Here is a 24,864-nt window from a genome sequence, read left to right as displayed (position 1 = left end):
GGACCGATAAGGATCCATGTTGGGCAGCCATCCAGTTGGTATGACTCAGGAGAGTCAGGGACCGATGAGGATCCATGTTGGGCTGCCATCCAGTTGGTATGACTCCAAAGAGTCAGGGACCGATGAGGATCCATGTTGGGCAGCCATCCAGTTGGTATGACTCCGGAGAGTTAGGGACCGATGAGGATCCATGTTGGGCTGCCATCCAGTTGGTATGACTCCAAAGAGTCAGGGATCGATGAGGATCCATGTTGGGCAGCCATCCATTTGGTATGACTCCGAAGAGACAGGGACCGATGAGGATCCATGTCGGGCTGCCATCCAGTTGGTATGACTCCACAGAGTCAGGGACCAATGAGGATCCGTGTTGAGCAGCCATCCAGTTGGTATGACTCCGGAGAGTCAGGGACCGATGAGGATCCATGCTGGGCTGTCATCCAGTTGGTATGACTTCAAAGAGCCAGGGACCGATGAGGATCCACGTTGGGCTGCCATTCAGTTGGTATGACTCCGGAGAGTCAGAGACCAGCCAGGACTGGAGTCAAACCAGCCATGTAAATGGCCTTGAGAGAAGCGGCACCATCCGGGAAGGGGCCGGTACAGAAGGAGTCAGGGCCTTCATCGGCTCTGCGACAGGCGATGTCGACGGTACTGGCGGCGGTACTGGCCTTGACTCAGACGGAGGCACTGCGACTCAGGCGGAGGCACTGAGACCGTGCTTGGGGGCCCCTTGCGGAGGCTCTTAGAAGGTGCTGTGAGGACGAGCGAGCCCGCTTCTTCTCCCGGTGGGAGCTCTTATCCCCTTTTCTCTTGGGGACTTTTGGGGACATCCGCATCCCCAGAGGCTCCGGAGCCGACAGGCTGGCTGAGAACCCTCATATAGAGGGCGGCCTTGAGTGACCGGTCCCTGTTCTTAAGGGCTGGAGCGGGCATGGCCTTGCAGTGGGCACAACTGCCCGGAACGTATGCCTCCCCCAACAGAGGACACACTTGTCGTGGCCGTCAGCCTTGGGGATTTTCACCCCGCACTTGGTGCATTGCTTGAAAGAGGCCCATGGTAAAAGAAGTCCCTTACCAGTCCGAAGTCAAGCCGTAAATCAGAGAAAGTCGTCAATCCAAAGGAAAGTCCGAAGAATGGTCAAGTGAAAGTCCATTAAGGACAATAGCCAGAGATTCAAATCAGAAAGAGCAAGCAAATGCTAGCGAAGTTCCCTGAGCTGCTTAGCGCGGCGGAATGAAGGAACTGAAGAGGAGCGGGCCACCAGGGGCCTTATATATGGGTGGGCGGGGCTACCGCCAAAAAGTTGCAGAAAGATACATTGCTTTCTGCCCAGAGATTCTAGAAGTTTCCGAAGATTGCTGCGCAGGCGCAGAATAAACCCATTTGTGTGATTCGCAGAGACCACGAAGAAGAAACTGCATATTTCCTTAAGCTCTGCCATTTTAGAAGACAAGACAGCATTGCATATTTGAATGAATCCCCCTTGTAAACAAGGTACTTGCAGCACACAGAAAATTTTCATATAAGAAAGAAAAACTATAGCTTAAGTTGCCCTCTGACATGGTGCTTTCCTACATGCAGACTTTTTGAAAAAGATAATGGAGCAATCAAATATAAAATACCAGATCTAGAGTTATAGAAACAGGCACAGTTTCTCCAGAAAGGCTATAAAATGTGAATAGTTGGTATGTGCAGAATGCCCTGTGCTTCTTAGTAAACTTGTTTAAAATTACAATATTGTATGGAAGATCCACACCTTTGTAGGTTTAGGAGAAAGTCAGAAAACCGCTTGAAAAACATATTTATTTTACCATAGATTCTGCTAAAATCAGTAGATTTATTGTAGACAGGGAGAGCACAGTTTTTAAATAAGGCCCTTCTCTTTAACTTTGTGATGTTAAAATTCTGTCATTTTAAGACACTGTAGTATGTTTTAATTTACAACACTTGCCAATTGTTTACAACACTTGCCAATTATTTACACTTGCCAATATGCCAGCTGCATTCTTTCCTGGAACAGAAGGATCTATAAAACGTAGTACATGCACTGGTAATCTCACGACTCGACTTCTGTAATGCACTCTACATAGGGCTATCCTTGTGCCTAGTCTGGAAACTTCAATTAGTCCAAAATATGGCAGCCAGAATGGTCACCAGGACAGCTAGAGGCAACCACATTACTCCTACCTTAAAATCTCTTCACTGACTGCCTATTAGTTTCCAGGCACAGTACAACTGTTGGTTATGACCTTTAAAGTCCTACATGGCATGGGTCCAACCTATTTGCAGGATTGCCTCCTTCCATACAATCTACCCCACACATTTAGGTCCTCTGGTAAAAACCTTCTTCAATCAATAAAGACCAGGTTGACAGCGGTTACCCAGAAGGCCTTCACATGCTGCTCCCAAATTGTGGAATGGCCTGTCAAAGGAGATCCGGAACATTACCAATCTTAGCTTTAACAGGGCTGTCAAAACAGATCTCTTCCGACAGGCCTTCCCTGAATAACCTACCCAGTCTTCCATGGACAAAGACTAGAGATTACCTAAATTGCCCACCCCCTTGTCTCTGACTGGCTTGACTGTTGATTATTTTAATGGTTTTAATGGTTTGTGATATTTTATTATAGTATAGATGGGGTAAGGGAAGCAGTAGAATGCATTTTAATATACGTATTTTATATTGTATTTTATTTGATATTGTAAGCCGCCTTGATCCTGCAGGAGAGATGGCATATACTGTAAATAAAATGTTATTTATTATTATTATTATTATTATTATTATTAATATTAATTCTCTAAGGTGGATGATTGGTCTATGGAAAGCACTAACAGGAGAATTTGTCAGAGAGAGGGAGGGTGTATATGGTCTAGGAATCTGAGTGGCATACTAGGACTGGGGAGATTTCACAGATTCCTGTAGTTACTGCTAACCATGGACCAATTCCTGTCTTTCAGCCTGACATTCTTAATAGGAGATAAACTCTGAAGCTTCCTTGGATGAAAGATTGAATATTTGTATCTATATTTCTACCTTTTTTATGTATCATATAAAAACCTCCAGCATTTCACAGATAAAAACTGGGACAGGTGTGGCCAACCATCAACAGATTATGATCAAAAAAATGTAGCCAGGTGACAAGAGGGCAAACTTATTAATGGAGAAGAACATACAAAACTACTGTTTTAAGCAGAGAAGCCCTGTGATTTATGTACTGAATTTAGGAAAACCTGAAAAACAAAACCATTTGAGCGTACCAAGGATGGCAAGACTCTGCCACCTCTTCTACTTTTCCTCCTGTGGAATTAACTGAGAACGAACTACTTTTATATTTTGAAATCACTTAACAGCAGTTGAATTGAGCTGAGAATGAAAGAGAAAAGTAGGAGGATAAGAGAGAAACTGGGACATTTTAAAATGTCCCAGTTAAGCTGAGAAAATAACTGGGACTTTCTCTGCCAAACTAGGATAGTTGGAGGGTATGTTGTATAAAGTGCAAAAGAAAAATTTACTGTCCCCATTCTGTCCTCTCAAGAACCCCATAAAATAGGCTCTGAAACAGAGTGAATATCCCAAGGCTACCAGCAACCTGAGTCTCTCTGGTCCTACTTTGACTTTTCATTGTGCTGCACTGGCTTTCCTCCTTGACTAGCTGGCTGTTGAACTATACAGTGGTACCTCGGGATACGAATTACCCAGCTTACGAATTTTTCGGGATACGAATAAATCCCATAGGGATTTATTGTTTCGGGTTACGAACGTTTTTTCGGGTTACGAAAAAACGCCGGCGCTGTTTTAAATGGAGCCGCGGCAGAGCCGCGGCTTTTTTTCCCATTAGCGCCTATGGCAATTCGGCTTACGAAGGTTTTTCGGGTTACGAAATTAGCCGCGGAACGAATTAATTTCGTAACCCGAGGGAGCACTGTATGTGCTTTTTTAAAATAGTGTTAAAATTTGATGTCTGTGACTGTGTTGAACTTTATCAAAATCATATTTTGATTGTGAACTACCTTGTAGAATCTAAATAAAATAATATAAAATTGGAAGCAGTTGTATATTACACATTAATCTTTAAAAAAATTTGCCTGGTTGAGGTATTTCTAGGCATTAAGTAGCTGAATACATTTTTCAAAATAACGAAAAACAGGTCAAATGCTAAAGAGATTGGCACTTCTTTGTTTCTAATCAAAAAAGCCATTAGGCAAGTATGAACAAGAGTTTTGAAATGTCAGTAAATCTGAGGATATCAAAGATTTTTCTAAGCCAGCAAGTTAATTGGTATTTTGATCCTTTTGAGCAACTTAACAACAAAATAGATGAACCAGCAGTTTTTCTCCCCTTGATGTTATTAAACAAATAGGTACACTTCTTATCTTCCTGTTCAATAGCTGCTGTTTTGTAAACTCTTAGCAGTAAAGATGAGAACAAAGCAATCAAAGGCAGGAAACAAGGTTTATCAAGTTGAGGTAAAGAGAAGCTAAAATCTTGCTTAATACTTTGGCGCTCTTTTGTTTCTATGTGGCATGGACCTGCATTAAGTGGCAGACCTGAAAGGTATTTTATTGCATAGAAACAGTTTGCTACCAGTTTGCTTACTGATACTATTTGCTTTAGTCTGTGATTCTCAGAAAAGCATTCAACACAAGTTTAATCCTTGGAAATTGGTTTCAATGCCAGGTTTCACTTTGTGTGCAAGGATACATTTTTGAAAAGATAGTATGGCGGGTTACAGACCGCCATTTGGGACGTCCTTAGGACGTCTCAGTTTAAAAAAGGGGCATCTCTTCTAGACGCCTCTACTCCTGTTATGGACTCTGTCTGTAACAAATGGCGGCGGCCATTCCACACGGCCGCCGCCATTTTGACGTCTTGGACACCTAGCGTCCAGACATGTCGCGGCAGAAGTGACGCCACGAAAGCACGCCTTGCACTTTGCGGCGCCACTTCCGGGGCCCAGGAAGGAGCGCGATTTCCGCGCTCCTTCCTCGCAGCGTCCGGGACTCCCGCGGTTTAGAAGCTGCGGCTCCTGGATGCTGCAAGCGGTGGTGGAGCCAGACCGCTGCTTTTCGGCGGTCTATAAACCACCTATGTATGTTCAGGGTGTGTATTTCTTACCACTCAGTAATTATGACATCTGGGATTATATCTGAGACCTTTCCAGTTGCAGAGTTTGATTTCCAGGCTTTATTGTGCCCCATTGATCCATCTAAGCACACATCCAAACTGATTAAAAAGAGCAGAAAGTCCCAGTTTTGGAGATCCATACATGTTATCCCAGGATATTTTCTGTCAGCTCCCTGTATAATCAGAGACTTTTTAAATCAGCACTCCCCCCCCCCCCCCCCCAGTCTATTTATTTTAACCCAGCATAAAATCAAAAAGAACAGGAACAAAATGTGGGACTTTTCTATGGGTCTGGATTCTTCCGAACACCAGATATACAAGCCTAGAAAAAAAGTTTTAAAAATTTGAGTTAGAAACTTGTAATGCAATGTATCATAAAAGAAACATAAATTATTTTAGTTACATTTTCCTCAGCTGTAACAACAGTTTTTCTGATGCATTTTTATGGAATCATAGGACAAATACACTGTCCCTGCAAATACTCCAGAATATCATGAAGTTCTCTTTTGTGGACTGGGAATAACCAAGAGAAACCAAAGCATTCAGTTAAATACAAACAGTCCTGTATCACTTTAAGTTAATAGATTTATTATGGGATAAACTTCCATAGATTACATTGTTGTTGTTGCTGCTGCTGTTGTGTGCCTTAAAGACATTTCTGACTTATAGTGACCCTAAGGCCAACTTATAAAGGGGTTTTGTTGTGAAGATTTGTTGAGAGGGATTTTTGCCTTTCCTTCCTCTGAGACAGTATGACTTCCCCAAGGTCACTCAGTGAGTTTCCAGGGCTGAGTGGGGATTCAAATACCTGGTCTCAAGAGTAGAAGTCCAGTGCTCAAACCACTGTGGAAAATGAAAGGTTCACATGTTGCATAATCTGTTTTTCAGTGCCTAGAGTACACCTGCTATTGTGACATTTGATGGACAATGGTAACAGAATCACTGCTTTTTAATATGTAAAGATGGGGACACATGCCTTGTTCATAAATATAATCTTCTACTTAATAACAAGTTGTGGTGACCTTGCACATCTTATTTAAATTAAAGAAATGTTGGTATCATTGCAGCAATAGAAGCATTAGTTAAATTTGGTGACAGGGGCATAGTGTTCCTGATGTGTTCTGGGGTTTCCCCAGTCCTCAGAAGTTGCCAACCACTGAATTAGAGTTTATTTCATCAGATTCATAATTATCAAAAGTTAGAAGTTAACATCATCATCATTATTATTATTATTATTATTATTATTATTATTGCCGTAGCCATAGTAGTAGCGGTAGTAGTGTAGAATAAGAAGATCAGAAGTAGATCAAGATGATGTTCCTTCCCCACTGGTAAGCAGCAGTAACCGTTCCTGAGTCTTTGCAGCTGCCAGGGGGGAGGAGATTGGACATGATGCAAATACTAAAGAATAACTCCCTGCATTGTATCCAAGAAGAGACATATACGCAAAAGGCACACTTATACACAGACGTATGTCACTCACAGGATGCCACTATCTGTGCAACCGGACCATTCAGAGATCGCATGATACTGCCATGTTCCTTTGTGGCATAAATAGAGAACAGGAAGGAGAGGTGATGTTCAAGTAAAAGAAGGAGAAAGAGATCTTTTCATTTCTCCCACAACTGTGTAGCTTCTCTTTCTTACTTTTTTCTATCTGGGGAAGTAGTCAAAGGTTTTGATGCAGAGACTCACAAAAGGAGGTGGTGGTCCTAGGGAGTGTGATTTCTACACCTCAAAAAGAAGAACAATTGCCTTGTTCTGACTTTACACAAAGAGGGGGATGTGGTCTAAACTCTGGGTGGGACTTAAAATACTTGTTATAAAGGGATGCTTGAAGTCTCAAGACTCAGCATAGCCAGTCAATAGGTGATACACACTGTTGCTTTAATCAGATACAGAGGAACCTAATTAAAGAAGAGAGAGCATCTACTCATAGAGGAAGAGAGAGCATCTAATAATTTCAGGAGCATAGTGTACATAGCAGGCGTGCATGTTCCTGTTTGAAACAGGGTTTAATTTATAACACACAATTTTTTAAATGAATCATAATCCATTTGCATTATTAGTTGGAATCTTAACAATAGGTTTGGAATGGGAGAACTGATCTTGGAAGCTAAGCAAGGGCGGCTCTGGTTAGTACTTGGATGAGAGACTGCCAATGAATACCAGGTGTCGTAGGCTGTATTTCAGAGGAAGGAACTGACAAACCAACTTCTAAGTACAGTGGACCATTCCCCTCTGCAGGGATCAGTTCGGGCACCATCCATGGATGAGAAAAAAAAGTGGACACTCAACCAGATATTAGTTAATGGGTGGCGATATATGCATGGCCACATCAGTGTGCCCACACAGGTGTTGCCACTGACTGATATGGGTCAGGGCAATCTGCAAGAGATGCAATCCGTGGATGGCTAGCTCGCTGATATGGTTTACTGTATTCCTTACCTAAGAAACCCATATGAAATTCATGGGATCACTATAAGTCCACACACACACACACACACTGGGTTAAGGTTAAGAGAGCCAAATTGTGCCTGATTCTGTACTTTTCATTTGTCCCCCACTGCGATAATCATATCTGTAGTGCTTTCAGAGTGATTAAACAATGATGTAAATAAAGAGTGTTTAAATTTGCTGACTAACAAACAAGACCTATAGACACCAAAGGACTTATTTCCAAAAAAATTTCCCTTCTGTCTGGTACTATCTACATAAATTCTGCATAATTTTTATACAGTTTTGTCTGAGAGCATTCCACATGTCTAGGATAGGTTCAGCTGAGCATAGCTGTATAATGCAAATGCAACAGTGGTTCTTTCCTTCTTGCTTGCCTTTCTTTCCTCTATTCTTCTCTCTCTCCCTCTATCTCATCTTCCCATCTCCAAGAGATCATATATAGATGATAAGCACATGAATAGGACTTTGCAAAATGGGAACAGGAAATAGAGGGTAGGAAAAGTCCTGTTTGTATCCTGTTATCAGAAGCCATTGGTTTGTTACTCATTTGTTCCGTATTCCCTATTTCATTCTGACAAAAGTGGTGGCACTCAGATTTGCATTCCCTCCCCCCATTATTTGTTAATACTAATGGGGCTCAGACAAGTGCATCAAGAAAAGACCCATAGCTTTGATCTTGGCTTAAATTTTCCTGGCTCCTGAAATAGCTCAGAAGGTCCATTTGTTACAGAAGAGAGTGCGTACAATCCACTGAATCACACTATTCATATACAAGCAACTGTTTTAAAGAGGACATTTACATGACATGTAAAGGGAAACAGGACAACTGAGGGCAGCTCTGCCATCCTCAGAATTTGTGGAGATGGAGGGAAAAGGCACACAGAATGGCATTCGTAGGCATGCTTGCAGCATTAAAATCATAATTTAAAATCATTATAAGATGTATATTTGCTGTGGCATTCTCTTACTCCTGTATGATTATCCTTGGTTAATCTGAATGATTAGTTTCTTCATCCTTATTTATTATTTTATATATTCCATTATTCTACAGTTGTTGTGTTGTGTACCTTCAAATTGTTTCCGATTTATGGCAACCCTAAGGTGATCCTATCATCGGGTTTTCTTGGCAAGATTTGCTTAGAGGAAATTTACCATTGCCTTCACCTTAAGTTGAGAGAGTATGACTTGCCTAAGGTCACCCAGTAGGTTTCCATGGCTGACTGGGGATTCAAATCCTTCGTCTCCAGAGTCATAGTCCAGCACTCAAATCACTATACTACACTGGCTCTCACTGCATTCCCCATAAAGTGGAATGCAGTGTGTTGTTTATTTCTTTAAAAAGTGTCTATGTTTTATTTTTAAAAAGGAAAGAAAGGGTTGTTGTGGTGTTTCAGTATAAGTTCTTAAGAGGGCTTTGGCACTGGTGTGACAGGAAATAAAGAGCATTCTTGCTTTCTACATAGTTGTGCTGGGATAGGGTCACCTTAGGGTTACCAAAACTGGAAATGACTTCAACTCACACAACAACAGTCCTTCACTGGTGGAGATGCTGTTGCTTGATACTGAATAATAAGGCTCAGAAAACTACTTCTGTGTCCAAAGTTTGTATACATGAATCTCAAGTGATATTCACAACAGCCCTATATGAGCAGTCTTTATTACTGGTATTACACTTGAGTACTAGAGATAGGAGGCTAAGGCTGAGAGATACAGCAAATTGCCTTAGTCCCTTTGGAGGAATCAGGGCTTTCAGCCTATCTGAAAGACCCTATCTCCCCCATACAAACCTGTAAGCATTCTAAGGCAGGATACACACCGCCATTTAGTACGTATAGGATACGTACTAGGGTTAGGAAGGGGCGGTGCTTCCGCACCCCCCTAACCCTAGTACGTATCCTATACGTACAAGATGGCGGTGCACCTTCTACATGGGCGCCGCCATCTTTACGTACTGGACGCACAGCGTCCAGACGTGTCGCGGCGCCTATGACGTCGCAAGTCCGCGCCAGGCACCTCGCGACGTCATAGAGGCACCGCAAGAAGAAGCTCCGAAATGGAGCTTCTTTTTTGCTCCGCGCGGGAGTCGCTCGGTTTGGCTGCTGCGGCTCCCGCGCGGAGCAAATGGCGGCGGCGGGGGAGCGCCGCAAAGCGGCGGTCTGTATCCCGCCACTGATCTACGGGGAAGGCTTTTTTTCAGTTCTGCAACCATCACAGTCTCACTTAGTGAGGACACGAGAGAGGGCCTTCTTGGTGGCTGCTCCCATCCTCTGGAACTCCCTTCCAGAGGAGGCTAAGCTGGCTCGCCCCCTGCTTTCCTTTCACTGACAGGCAAAGACATTTTTATTCAAGCAGGCATTTAATATATAATCAAGTCATGGTGGCTTTTATATGGGGTGTGTGCTCTAGTTGTATTTTTTTAACTTTTGTGTGTTTTATGTACTTTTATATGTACTGTTTTAGCTAGATAATTTTAATTGTGTTTAATCTTCATTGTATTATATTAAACACTATTTTATCTTTGAACCACCTTGAATCCCTTTCTTGGAGAAAGATGGCATTGAAATGAAATAAAATAAATAAATGAGAGTTAACTGACTGCTTGCCAGATTATTGATCCAAGTACTGGCTACCAGGTGTCTATAGGTATCTATTAGGCTATTATAGACTCTCCTGTGTGTTCACCATTCTTGCCTAGATGCAGAAAGTTGTGTTTGATCACTTCAGTTGTTTAAGGCCCTCACACCTTTATTTCATAAAATTGCTGACCCTTTACATTCTGCTTGAGGGAGTATTACTTGCATGGGGTGGGTGGGAGAGGTTTGTGGCTTTTGTGAGGCACATGTGGAGGAAGGATGCCTCTTCAGATAGTGTGGTGCCAAGTACTACTATGCAAATCCCACTACTGAAACCAGTGTATTTACCTGAAAAATAAAGATGCTTTGAGTAAGTAACAATAACCTCTTAATGCAGCATCAGACGCAGTGCTAGCCTAAACATTTGGAAAAATGTGGCAGCTGCCTCAGTCAGCAGATTTGGGGTGTCATGAAAGGGAAACAGATTCTTAGTGATTTAATTTGTTATTGCTGTGTTTTCACTGCCAAGGTTGGGGAGAGGTACTTATGAGCTTTTGCTGTATGATCATGTGCCTCCCAACCACATCATGGCTGGCTTTGGACATCAAGCACCTTGACTTGAGTAAGTGTTCCAGTTCAGACACCAAACTGTCTTGGTCTAGCCTTGATCTGACACAGAATGGGCTCTTCCTCCTATAGCTGTAGAAGCAAGAAGTGGGATTCAGATTCATTGAAAAGCAAGTGATGCCATGTGGGATCTAATTTGTGCTGCCTTCCCTGAGTAGAGTGAAAGGCTACAGATCACTTTCTTTTCCAAAGCCTGTAAAGAGGCTGATGGCAAGCCTGGCTTTTTCTTAGAGTCTGGAAAAGTTGTTTTAGACTGGAGACTACAACTCCCAGAATGTCTACATAGAATCATAGAACCATAGAGTTGGAAGAGACCGCAAGGGCCATCCAGTCCAACCCCATGCCATGCAGGAAATCCAAATCAAAGCATCCCTGGCAGATGGCCATCCAGCCTCTGTTTGAAGACCTCCAAGGAGGGAGACTCCACTACACTCCGAGGAAGTGTGTTCCACTGTCGAACAGCCCTTACTGTCAGGAAATTCCTCCTAATGTTGAGGTGGAATCTCTTTTCCTGCAGCTTGCATCCATTGCTGCGGGTCCTAGTCTCTGGAGCAGCAGAAAACAAGTTTGCTCCCTCCTCAACATGACATCCCTTCAAATATTTAAACAGGGCTATCATACCACCTCTTAACCTTCTTTTCTCCGGGCTAAACATTCCCAGCTCCCTAAGGCATTCCTCATAGGGCATGGTTTCCAGACCCTTCACCATTTTAGTTGCCCTCCTTTGGATACGCTCATTTCTCAATGTCCTTTTTGAATTGTGGCGCCCAGAACTGGACACAAAATTCCAGGTGGGGCTTGACCAGAGCAGAATATTGTGGCACTATTACTTCCCTTGATCTAGACACTAACATAGACACTAGACATAGTGAAGGCTATTAAGATGGATCTCTTCCAGCAGGCCTTTCCAGACTAGGTCCACCTCTATTTTCCTGCCTCCCCCCCCCCTCCACTTCTCTCCCCTTTTCTCCATCCCATTTTCCATCCTGTCTGGTCCCCACTATACATTTCTTTTTTACAAATCTTCCACTGATTTTAACTCTGATTTTATACTATTGTTTTAATATCTGTCTGGTTTAATCTCTTTTTAGTATTACTATGTTTTTATACTGGAGGGAGGGATAGGGGTTTTAGAATTTTAATTGTATCCTCTTTTATTGTTGTAATCCGCTTGGATTCCAAGTGATTAAGCGGAATATAAATAATAATAATAATAATAATAATTATTATTATTATTATTATTATTATTATTATTATTATTAGTGATGGGGAGATGAGGTTGTATATTGTATATTCCCAGGATCTGATTCTTACCTCCCCTCTCTCCACTTGAATAAAGTATAGATGAGGGTTCATGATAGACCACCCTGGCTAAGCTGTGACTAGTTTCAGCAGGGATATTAGTGGAGTGAAGGTGCAAACACTCTTCTGCTCCAGTCCATGAGAAATACTGCCTTCTGCATGATGCATTCCTTGGCTGAAAGTAATTTAGGATATGTTACCTTTGACTCTGTGGGAGTTATAGTTAATTAAATCCACACAAGATCTTATTATAATGTGTTCTCTTTCTGATAGTTGAATTCTTACTCTGAAAAGCACCCAGTAAGTTGTTATTAGTTTAGTTTGTGTGTGCGCGCGCACGTGTATGTGTATGTTTTTTTTAAAAAAAGAAAGATCCTTTTGCTTTCTTACAGGGGATTTTCTCTTTCATGTTACCTTGTACAAAACCATGCTAATCCTATGACTGATGTGCAAGCCTGATGCTAACGAATTAGTTCTATGTTTTTGGTGAATCATTTTAAATTTGATTGTTCTTCTACCAAATCAGATGTCTTCTAGATTATAGTATATATGCATAGAACGAACTGGGAGGAGGGTGGATTCGCAGCTGTAGGACAAAGATGCAATATGCCAGTCACATTCAAATGTCACAGTAAGCCAAGATACTGTAGGCATGACACTGTCATTGGCTTCTCATAGGGGGGAGCAACTAAACAAGCAGGGGCCTTTCATCTCGGCTTCTTGGAATGACACGTGAGCCCAGCAGACTCTGGTTCTCTGGTTAGCTTTCTCCACAATGAATGAGAGAAACAAATTGTAGAGCAATTTTCTATGGCTTGTAGAATTCCAGTAGCTACCACTTTTGAAAACCACAGACCTTTAGTTTTGGTGCCCCCAAACATCTAAACAAATATATTATTTAGGACCAGCATGCTGCTTATCCTCAATAAGCTAGGTTTGGTATGGTCCCATGGTTTATCATGGCTTTCCAATGCAGCAAGTGGTTAACAGTTAAATATCATTGTGTTGCAAAAATAATAGAGCCTTGTGACATATTCAAGGCTGATAGATTAATTGTGGCATTAGCTGTCATGCACTAGTGACCATTTCATCAAATGTATGATGACAAGGACACTTCTCTGATGGAAGACTGCAGAAGATGAGGGTGAGTGGAGAGATGCCAATAATGATGGCGCCAAAAAGTCATAAAATTTCAAAAGGTAAAACCATTTCATGTTATTTGTATGAAGGTGTAACCCACAACCCTGCTCCTGATAATCTGAGGGTCTTCCCAGCTCTGGTGTTCATGCACCTAGATATGTGACGGAAATAGGAAAGCTGCAGGGGAAGACGTCTAGGCAGCTTTGCTATGTCACAGAACCTTTGCATGATCAAGGTGCCCAAAGTCTCCATATGAACAGAGAGGAGATCCCATGGCTGGGGGTGGTATTACAGACCCAGCCCTGCAATCTGTAAATTGCTATATGTGCAGGTTCGTGCAGCTGGTGACATTTCTAAGCAAAGTTTAAGTGGTGTTTTTACTCGGGTAAGATAGATGGCCTAGAACTTTTCTTATTGCAGCTGTATATCACTACATGAAATTATCAAATATTTAGGATCTTTAATGTGCTATGCAGTCATCAAAATTGTACTTACATGTACAAACAGAAATTATTTCATTCCAGAAAATATATATATATTTATATATTACTATTTGCTAACAATATAGTCAAGTAATCGGCCACCTCTTACACCGCTGTGGGCAGATTCTGTCCAAGGTGGCTTTTAATCTGTAATTACCCCTGGAAACAAAGAAACTTTGGCAATATTTACTGCATGCTGCTTTCTCTGACCCATAGCTACTCTGTCCCCCATGCCCAGTTAGGGCATCCTTTTCACTGATGGATGAAACCTGTTAATGAGCAGTTGGTAGCACAAATGGGGTGAAATTTTGCTCCTCCTCCTGCCCTGTCCCCCTCACTATTCCCAAGCAGCCCAATTATCTTTTTTTTTCCTATTTCTTTTTCTTTTTCTTTTTGAAACTTTTTTTTACTGAGCATTATAGCAGAGCTCTGGAGTTGTGTGAGTTAAAAAATAATAATTTACAAAAATACCAAAATGAGGTATGAGGCAGGAAGGTGGGGTTAAAGGAGACACATGAAGAGAGTGTGATGACAGCAGCAGCCCCAAGTCCAAAACACACTGTAGAAATAATCCAGTTTGAGACCACTTTAACTGCCCTGGCTCGATGCTAGGGAATTCTGGGAACTATCGTTTTGAGAGATGTTTAGCCTTCACTGAGGCAGGGCACCTCAAACTGGATTATTTCCGTAGTGTGTTTTGGACCGCAACTATGCAATTTTGAAGACGTGCAATATCAAGGCTCTGAATATGGTATGTTTCCATCCCACCCCATGTGATTGCTGTGAGAATGGGGCTGATGTGGTAAAGCCCCAGGTTAAACACTGAAGAGTTTGATTCTATACATGTTTATACAAAAATAAGTTTCACTGTTTGGGACTTGAGGCTGCAAATGTGTTTAGGATTGTACTTCCTGTGTTAGGTTTGCAGGCTTAAGTTTCTTTCATTTAGTGGAGAGAATTAAACATGTATTTGAACTCTCTGATTGATGTAAGTAGGACTCAAATATTCTAAACTTTGGTTGGGATGTATTCTATAATTTATCATTTTGATAAGTTTTGCCATGGAAAACAAAGTACTGTAGATACCTGAAGTGGACATAGAGCATAAAGCCACCTCAATATTAAATTTTAAAAGGCTATCATTATGAAATGATGAATTTTCATCCCCATTCCCATAATCAGTACAGCCAAATGATGACTTTTAGCAAGCTTTGGTTGTACATACTTGAAGCAGGCTTTATGGCTTAAATAAAGCTGACATTTAATTGGAAGGCAACCATGTGCAAAAGAGCCAGTGTAGTATAAATAGTTTGAGTGTCGGACTATGACTCTGGAAATCAGGGTTTGATTTCCCACTTTGCCATGGAAAACCACTGGGTGACCTTGGGTAAGTCACACACTCTCAGCCCCAGAAAACCCTGTTAGGAGTTTCTCTCAAACTTGTGGTCTCCCTAAATCAGAAATGACTTAAAGGCACATAACAACCACTAACTATGCACGTTTCCTCGATAATAAAGCATAATTCTCATGCTCTGTTGTGTTCTTGTAAAAGGATTGTCTTTCCCACACCATGTGCAGAAGTCAGAGATAGTTTATGCTGCCCCAGTGGTTTCTCCTATGTCCTCCATGTTCATCCTTGCCACTGTCCAATTATCTCACCTATCAGGATCTCTGCTATGTGTTTGCATACTCTCAGTTTCTTCCTTACAGATCAGTGTGTGTATGAGTAGTAGTAACACAGTAGATGAAAAAAGTAGGGATGAGTCATAAAGGAATCTGTCTGAGGATGACCCTGTAGGGGAGATTGGTTAGCCAAAAGTACATGAAATTCTTATTTGAGTCTGAGCTAAGCCATACCCAGAAGTTGACTAGACTGAAACTTCAATCTTACCACAGCACTAGTGATATGACAATGTTCTTAGATGCATTTGAAGACAGAAAACTAGTTTAGGGACAGGGATAGACTGTGTAGCACACAGACCTCTGTCTTCAACATCTGGAACAGACAGCACATTTCAGAAGAATAGCTGGGAGGCTAACATGCTGCACCCCATCATTTACTGCTAGTGCTCACCTCCTTTGCCTAAGGGTAGGGCTTGCCCTGGTTGTCCCTGCCACAAGCAAATAAGATTAAAGGGTGTTTCTATACGAGACAACTATATAATCACTTTCACTGTCATGGTTCCATTCTGTGGAATCCTGGGATCTAGTTTCACAAGGTACAGATGCCTAAAGTCATTCCCTGCCTTCTGTATCATAATCTGGTTCCAAGGAAGCACTTTTCTATAGGAGTCCCCCTCTCTGATGAGAATAGCCATCCTGCAGAGGGAGAGATCCTTAGTTGGGGTCTCCTGGCTACAGGAAGTCACACCCCCACAAACCAAGTGTATGGGGGGAATTCCCACAGCAGCTGGGAATTTTCTGGGATGTATACAATCCCAAAAGTATGCAGGACTGCCCCTATTGAGAGAACATTTTAATGGTTTGATGAACATAGTCAATTGCCTTTAATGTTGCAGTTCTTCTTAATTTCTAGTGCCGGTCTAAAGATGCAGAACTTCCTTTTGCCTATGATTGCATTCTCTCCTCCTTTTGTAATGAAGATGGATATGGGAGTCATTTTTATTATAAACTAATTGCAGCCTTGACACATGCTGACAGAGGTTGAGTCTCAACCATCTTTCAGTGTCAGCGTGCGCTACAGAGACTGCTAACAATTAACCACTGGATACAGATGGAAGAAATCTGGAGGTGGGGGCAGGAGGGTTCAGCCACAAGCAAGTTCTCCCCACTTGGGAAAATATCATAAATTCATGACAAAATAGCTTGAAAAGGCTTGGGGGCATTGCTTTATTAACTCTGAAGAAGAAGCTATTTCAAAAACCATCAACAGATAAGTGTGTTGAGAAACGGACATTATTTATTGTGTTTTAAGAGAGGGTGGGAGGTTTTACCCCTGCCCCCAAATATTTTGGACCAGTTCCCAGGACTTTTATCACACCAGGCCTGAAAAGTGGAATTAGACCAGGATAGCTCTACCTTTATTATTATGTGGCTGTACATTATTACATGAAGCAGTGTTTGTCCAGAAGCTGGTCTGTTCCTGCAGTGCTGCTTTTAATTGATGGGCAAAACTCATCAGTGCCCCCCCCCCCCAATCATGCTGCTTTTTCACTACTGAGTGAGTGTGACAAATTCCTCCCAATATTCAGGCAACTATGTGGTGCAAGTGTTCATAATTCTTCTCCTCTCCTTCCTCCCCCTTGCTATTCTCAAGCACGCTGTTCTCCTTTTCTTCAAGGAGCTCAGATGAATTTACAAGTGTATAGATTATTTATGACAAATTAAAAGTTTAAAAGTTTAAAGGTTATTTAAAAGTATATGGGTTACCCCACTGTATCTTCCTGACACTGACTTTGGCCCGGTACAGATGGGCACGTTGTGGCGATATTAGGGCTTGATAGGGCTGGGCATTCAGATGCGCCTAGCCCTAGTGATGCAGCGTCATAGGACTGCGTTGCAGCCCTTATGATGGTACAAAAAAGAAGCTGCCTAGAGTGGCTCCTTTTTGAGTGCGCATCTGTGCTGCCACATGTGGATGCTGATGCACAGCTGCACAGCTATGAAGGGTGGCATTTTACCACCCATGTGTACCGGGCCTTTATGGGGTGGATTGAACCTGGGTGCTTCATGTTTGAGCATAGGTTTGAGCTTGCCTGGCAAAGGTCAGAGTCTACATCTAGAACAACTTTCTGGTTCCCTTCGAACTATTTTGGGGCATGTTTACACTGAAAGTATTCAACTTACCTTTGGGGTGCCCTGATTCACAGAGAATGCAGGTTTGTCTACACAAACTAAGGCAAGTTTGGGAGAACTGTTAACACAATTCTTTCAAATGATAAATCTCAGTATGTGCAGGGTTTTTTCCCCTCTCCCCTCCTATGCATGTAAATGTATGTGTTTCTGAACTCCTCCCACCACCACCAATGTAGCTCTCACCAATGTTGCTATGGAGCACAGACCATACATGTATGCATATATCTAAATTTCCTCCTCAAACCCAGGACAAATTCCCATATTTTTCCTCTGGATTAAAGCCCTGAGGCAATGAAAAGTCCAAAAATTGACCTTAATCATCCTGTATGTTGTTTGGACAGCTCATTTCAAAACTAGGTGAGACTGTTTTATTAGCCTGTTTGCCCCCGCCCACCAGCTACTACCCTCATCATTCAGACTGAATACGGAATGAAGTAGCATCTGAAATTCATGAATGGGAGATCTCAATGCTTCCAACCAAGCTGGTCATTTATAAAGGCTTCCACATGCTTCTTAAACCTTGCTTGAGGCAAGCCTTGTGTGTGGCAGCAAATGCACCCAACCACACTTGGCATGCACAGGAAGAGAATGTGTAAGACAATTTAGATAGTGCCTTTTCTCCAGCTTCTTGACCACAAAGTTATAGCCTAGAAAACCTGCAGGACTTTCTAAAACTGCATCCTAATTCTGTACAATAACAGATTAGTTTATCCTAACCTGCACTTTTCCTGTCTCTTCTGTTTCTAAAGGTATTATTACATTGCTTTCAAGGCTCATGAGACGCCTCTTCCTAGCAAAGAAAGCTGCATTGCTATTCTACAAAAAGCCAAGTTAGACAAGTGGGCTCTTGGTAAAACAAAGGTAAGATAAATTCTGTTCCACATCTCTCAGAGCATGAACAGGTACCATCAATATGCCAACCCTGTAATATGCAATATCTAACTGTAAAGAAGATGAAATGTGCGTGTATTGGAGAGGGCAGATAATCTGTAGAAAACCATTCTGAGTTGGAAAGCTGACTAATTCTTCTCACAAAACAGATTCTGACAATTTGAGAAGCTATTCCCTTGCCAGCCACCAACATTGCCTTTGAGAAGATGTAGACATAGCCCTTTGCACAAAAACTGCATTTTATGTTGTGGTCTTTCAGATCATTTGGGGCCATACCAGCTCTGAGGAATTCCACTTCCTGTTCCTTTTATTATAGATTTTTGAGAGGCAAGGCATTTGCTGGGGCAGTTGCCTTTGAAACAAGGGACATTCCAGCAAGAGACTGGTAATGTGGAATGAGGATCAGTATTTAAAACAGAGAGCCATTTAGTATTCTCAGAGGGAACTTCATGTCAAAGTTAAGGGCTAATTTGAAGAGTGATCTTGAAATGTTGCCCAGCTCTGATGGTATTATACAATCTCAAATGCTATGCAAGAAAATAATACTTTAATGAGTTCCAGCATGGGGGCTGGGAGGGAGGCAAGCACTCAAGTACCTCAGGAAGAGGTTCCCTAGCCTGGCCTTCTCCCTGACCTACTACTTTTCTATGTGCAGGGAGGAATTGATAAGAAAAGAGGAGAATATTTTTCAACAAATGATTATTTTTCATGGACAAGTATCTAGTAAAACACAGCACTGCAGGACTGAGCTTTCTATAAGGCGTAATGAGGTGGATGCCTCAGGCAGCAGACTCTGACTGTCATGAAAAGGCAGCATATAGTTAGTTATTAAGCTTATTTATGTTATATTTTTATAGCCAGGAAGTGAGAGATCATCTTTGACTGGCCTAAGTTGTAAGGTGCCTTTCCTTGGTGTGTATGTGTATGTGTGGAGTGAGTGGGCACCATTTGTTACAGGCAGCAAAATGCCTTGGACCAGCTCTGATACAAAGTGTACCATGTACCCATCAGAACATCTGCATAATATCTATGATATAGTACAAACATGCAAGGGAAAGAATAATGTAGTACAGTGGTGCCTCGGGTTACGAAATTAATTCGTTCCGCCGCCGCTTTCGTAACCCGAAAAGCATTCGCAAGCCGAAATGCCATAGGCGCTAATGGGGAAAAGCCGCGATTTCGTGCGAAAAAGCCGAAAAAAGCACCAAAAATTTTTTCGTAACCCGAAAAAACATTCGTAACCCGGAACAATTATTTCCTATGGGATTTTTTCGTATCCCGGAAATTTCGTAACCTGGGTATTTCGTATCCCGGGGTACCACTGTACAACAATTAGTGCAGAGAAATATATGTCAATAATAAAAAGGAAGAACAAGAGACCTCTTCCACAAGATCCAAGATTCAAAAAGAAACTTAAACCAAGGGTGGGGATGCTCCACGATCAGAAAAGGAACACAATACACAACCATGATGAAATTTTAAAAAATTTGAAAAGTTGAATGACACATGCAAAGAAAAACCTGTGAAAATGAACCCCAAATTTTGTGAAGTAAAAGCTGCACTCAAAGCAATTGGAAAGAATACATTATCAGGAACAGATATTATACCAATAGAACTACTACAACTCACAGAAAGGAGTCAAGCTTAGTTTTAACTAAAATCTGTCAATAAATATGGAAAACAAAGCACTGGCTCGTAGACTGGAAGTGACCCATACACATCCCCATCCACAGACAAGGAGATATAAAATATTTCAGTAATTACAGAATCATGCACTATTTCTCATGCAAGTAAAGTCATCCTCAAAGTTTTGCTGATAAGAATGCTGCCATTTTTGGAGTGAGACATTCTTGAGGTATAAGCTGAATTCAGGAAAGGAAGATGCACTAGGGATCATATTGTAAACATATATTGAATAATGGAGTGCACTAGGGAATTCCAAAAGAAAATCTGCATGTGCCTTATTGACTACAGCAAACCCTTCAATTGCATAGATAATGGAAAGTTATGACTTGTGTTTAGAGACATGGGAGTGCCACAACATCTGATTGTCCTTATGTGTAACCTATACTGAAGACAAGCGGCAGCCATCAGAACAGAATACAGAGAAACAGAATGGTTCCCAATCAGCAAAGGTATCAGGCAAGGCTACATACCATCACCCTATTTATTCAGTCTAAATGCAGAAAATATTCTATGCAGAATGGGCATGGACTCAGAGGCAAAAGGAGTGAAGATAGGAGGAAGGAACATTAACAGGCTAAGATATGTGGATGACACAATGCTACTAGCAGAAACAAAGTAAGACCTGGGGCAATTACTGAAAAAGGTCAAGGAAGAAAGTACCAAGGCTGGATTAATGCTGAACATCCAAAATAAATAAATAAAAAAAGACCACAGCATTTCTACAAGAATTAATCCTAGACAATGAGAAAACTGAAACAGTCAAAGAGTCCCCATAACTTGGTTCAAATATAGACCAGAATGGACTGCCGTCAAGAAGAAGACTAGGATTGGGAAGGGCCACTGTGAAAGAACTAGACAAGATCATAAAATGCAAAGATATATAAATGTAAAGAACACTAACATGAGGATCATCCAAACCATTGTATTTCCCATCACCATGTACAGGATCAAGAGCTGGAGAGTTAAAAAAAACATTAGGAAGAAAATCAACTTATTTGAGATATACTGCTGGAGAAGAGTATTGAGAATACCATGGATGGCCAAGAAGAGAAACAAATGGGTTCTAGAACAGATCGAGCTTGAACTCTCCCTGGAAGCTGAGGTGACTAAATTGAGGCTTTTGTCAAGAAGAAAAATGAATCATTACAAAAGATGATGTTAGGAAAAGTGGAAAGCAGCAAAAAGAGAGGAAGACTGCATGCTAGGTGGAGAGATTCAATCAGAGGGGACATGGGCCTGAGACTGCAGGCTCTGAGCAGAAAGGCTGAGGACAAGTGGTCTTGAAGATATCTTATCCACAGGTTCATCATGAGTTGAGGATGGCTTGAGGGCAGCTAACAACAAATGCCAGACAATAGATTTGGGGGGGGGGGGGGGGGTGGACACCATGCATGCTTGGTTGCTTCCCTAACTGTGAAAATGATGTCTCCTCATGAAAACAAGAGGCTCCAATTTGATCTGTCTGAAGGTTCATCCAATCCAACATCCTGTTTCCTACCATGTTGAATCAGAGGCCTCAAGGAAGCAGAGCATGGGGACAAAAAGCTTTCCCATACTGTTTCTTCCCCCTGCCGCCTGGCCAGAAACCACAACAGAGTTTAGAAAGGTTGCTTTTTTGGACTATAGTTGTTAGACTCTTCCAGCCAGAATTGTAGTCCAGACAAGTATTTTTTCTGAGCTCTGATTGAAAAGAATACTCCTAAACAAGGAGCTCCGTGTGACTATAATGATCAATACCCACTGAGCCCATGGTGAATTTGTCTAATCCCCTTCTAAAATCATTTAAGCTGTGCCTGTGGCTTCTCTCACTGGGATTTTAAATAGCTTCCAAAGAATCTTCTGACTCTGCTTTTGTCTTCCTTTTAAGCAATCCTCTTATCTTTGAGTTGCTTCCTATTTTGAAGGTTAATGTCCAAGACCTTCTGGTTATATCTGTTAATTATATACACAGAACAACAGTCATTCTCCCTAATGTGACATTCACCAGAATGTTACCATCATGTAGAAGTATAGCATGCCACGGAAATGGCTGGACCATCCTACTGAGGTTTTAATGCTGACTAGGACTAGGACTAGGACTAGGACTAGTAATTTTGTTGCAAAGAGCTATTTTATTGTGGTAGAATATTCTGTAGTGCAATTTTCCCACCTGCCATCTAGTTTACATAGTGGGTTATATTTTGTTGCTATGTGCCACAAATCTGATTTATGGCAAGATTTATTCAGAGAAGGCTTCCTACTGCCTTTCTCTGAGGTGGAGAGATTGTGACTTGCTCAAGGTCACCCAGTTTGTTTCCAGGGTTGAGCAGGAATTTGAAGCCTGGTCTTACAGAGTTCTAGTCTAACACTCAAGCATGTAGTCACCAAGCTAGCCCCTTGTTTATTTGTCCATTGTGATAAATGACCACTTTGTAGAGAGGAATTGCCATCCCATAGAACCAATCTGGCCTGTAGAAATGCCTCAACCCAGGCCTACCCTGAAAGAAATCCCTGCTATCTCCAATCACATATTGAAGATAGTACTGATTCTCCTGGCTTTGCTCCTTTTTCTGTTCCCCACATGGGGTAGTGGAACAAAGCCAGCTATTCTTAGCTAGATACTAAGGAACTATTTTGCTGCTACCACAGGATTTTCAGGAGATACCCTCACAGCTGGCTAGTACAAAGGCCTCAGAGGATTTAGGGGCCACTTAGGAGAGACAGTTGGATGCAATTATTCTTTCAATTATATCATTGGGTGGGGAAGTGATGGACTCTAGGCTGAGAAAGAGAGGGATTTTCTTTGTGGGCAAGTGTGGGATCCATTTGTCAAACCTAATTATGAATGGATCTTGTGAGCAATGATTTCAGGACCAGTTCACCAATAGACTCTGGGATTTCCTTGGGTGGTGGGACACTGGTTAGTGTTCTGCTCCTTCCCCTGTCCTCATCAGATCCTTGCTTGTCTGGAGATCAGCCCCTTCTGCTCTTGCACAGCTCATCAGAGCTGGCATTTGGCAGCGTGGGGACTAAGGCTGACAGCTACTTCTGCCTCCTCCTTCAGGGGTGCTGTCATCACATTCACCATCTTTTCTGTTGGCACCATCTCTTCCTTTGCATGCAGGCAGGTGCATTGTAGGGGCACAGTGTCTCAGTGGGCAGGTGGAGTCATACATTGCAATGATGTGCCCTTCACCTTTTAATGATATCTGTGCATGGCTGCTATCACCATGATGGCTTTCTCGGGGAATTTGGGGGAAGATATGAGCTGCCACCTCATCCTTCATCTCCTTCTCAGATTGCAGGGCAGGCACAAGCTATTGCCTTCACTTTCTGTACTGGGGTGGTGAAGTCACACTCTCTGAAGTGTGGTGATGGAGAAGGTTGGTGTTTTGCTTCTTGCTTTAGTAGTGAGCGAGTTTGGGCTAGCTGTAAAAGCTTGGGATATGGCAGTCACTGACTATGTTGGCTGTGGAATTTTAAGGGTAATAGTCCCAAAAGGAGCTCATTCAGGCTCTACCAGGGAATAGTGCAGTCCTCAAGACTAAAAATAATACTACTATATTAAACATTCATGTGCAAAGCAACATACTGCCATTCTTTGAAATTTAGCCCAAATGTTCAACCTACATTGCCCTTTTTGCCATCCGCCTTTCTGGAATTATTTTCTTGCGCCAACTTCTGCTATAATCTTTAATACCAATATTTCATTTCAGGTTTTTCTGAAGTATTACCATGTTGAACAGCTGAACTTGTTTCTGCGTGAAGTTATAGGTCGGGTGGTCATAATGCAAGCTTATACCAAAGGGTGGCTTGGAGCTCGGCGGTACAAGAAACTCAAAAAGAAAAGAAGAAACAGTGCCATTGCCATTCAAACAGGTAAGGAATTCTGAGTTCCCCTCCAGCTTTTGAAACTGCAAACAAATTGCCTATCCATTCTCTTAATAGCTGGATATAGAATCCAAAATAACATGTGGCAAGCTCTTTCTGTTGGGATAACTAGTACCAGTGTTACATGGAATAATTTCTAATGTATCAGCTTTGTAATTGCTAGTGTCTTTGCCTGCACATTTTTATAGGTTTTGCCTGTAAATAAACAGAGTTGTAAAATGTCTCCATGAGGCTATGAAGCAATGTAAAAATTGACTTTTTAAAGAATTAAAAAATATGCACATCTGCATCCCAAATGGTTTCGGTATCTGTTAGGCTCATAACTAGAACTTCATATTCTCTTTTGAAGGCAAAATAGTGTTGGTTAAGTCTAATTGGCCCCAAAATTACATAAATAGTTTTATGGTATCTACCTAGGTCTATATATTAAACTTGGCTTAATTAACATTCTAGAGCAGGGAAAAAACAGAAATCCAAAGTGTACCCAACCTAGTTGATAGATGAGGCTTAAAACGTTCATTGAGAGCTTCTGTATGGTTCCATTAGATAACATACTATGTCTGCTGATTCTGTGATCAAGCATGTGGATCTGTAGTGCATGAGAGAGAGCACAACTTTAACTTATAGCCTAGATTGTATGCAATATATTCTCTCTGCATGAAAGAGACACCAGGGAGGAGTCTGGGGAATCTTTTATTTCCTGATTGATACTTGTGGAGATGCTATTAGAAAGGTATATCACTCTTTTCCTGGTTAATATTAATAAGTGGTACAATCTGAGTAGGGATGGTCCTTCCACAAGCCAGAATGAGGTGATCATCTGAGGTGGGAGATGCTGGTGGGCAGCAGTTGAAGCCTCTTACTTGCCAACAATTGCTGTCCTACATGGAA

The 24,864-nt window shown here is 41.8% G+C and overlaps 1 protein-coding gene across 1 annotated transcript in view; it reads left to right on the top strand.

Moving 5' to 3' along the window:
• The window catches only part of MYO3B (myosin IIIB), a 392,885-nt gene that overhangs the window by 259,933 nt on the left and 108,088 nt on the right, over window positions 1–24,864 (top strand). The window contains exons 28-29 of the mRNA XM_042446679.1: window positions 18,276–18,387; window positions 23,799–23,961. Of these exons, the coding sequence (XP_042302613.1) occupies window positions 18,276–18,387; window positions 23,799–23,961 (275 nt within the window). The remainder of the gene's footprint in view (window positions 1–18,275; window positions 18,388–23,798; window positions 23,962–24,864) is intronic.

This window comes from Sceloporus undulatus, chromosome 1 (genome assembly GCF_019175285.1).
Source record: "Sceloporus undulatus isolate JIND9_A2432 ecotype Alabama chromosome 1, SceUnd_v1.1, whole genome shotgun sequence".
NCBI classification, from domain to species: Eukaryota; Metazoa; Chordata; class Lepidosauria; order Squamata; family Phrynosomatidae; genus Sceloporus; species Sceloporus undulatus.
Note: the sequence above shows the minus strand (reverse complement) of the source record. Positions and strands in the feature narration are given on the sequence as shown.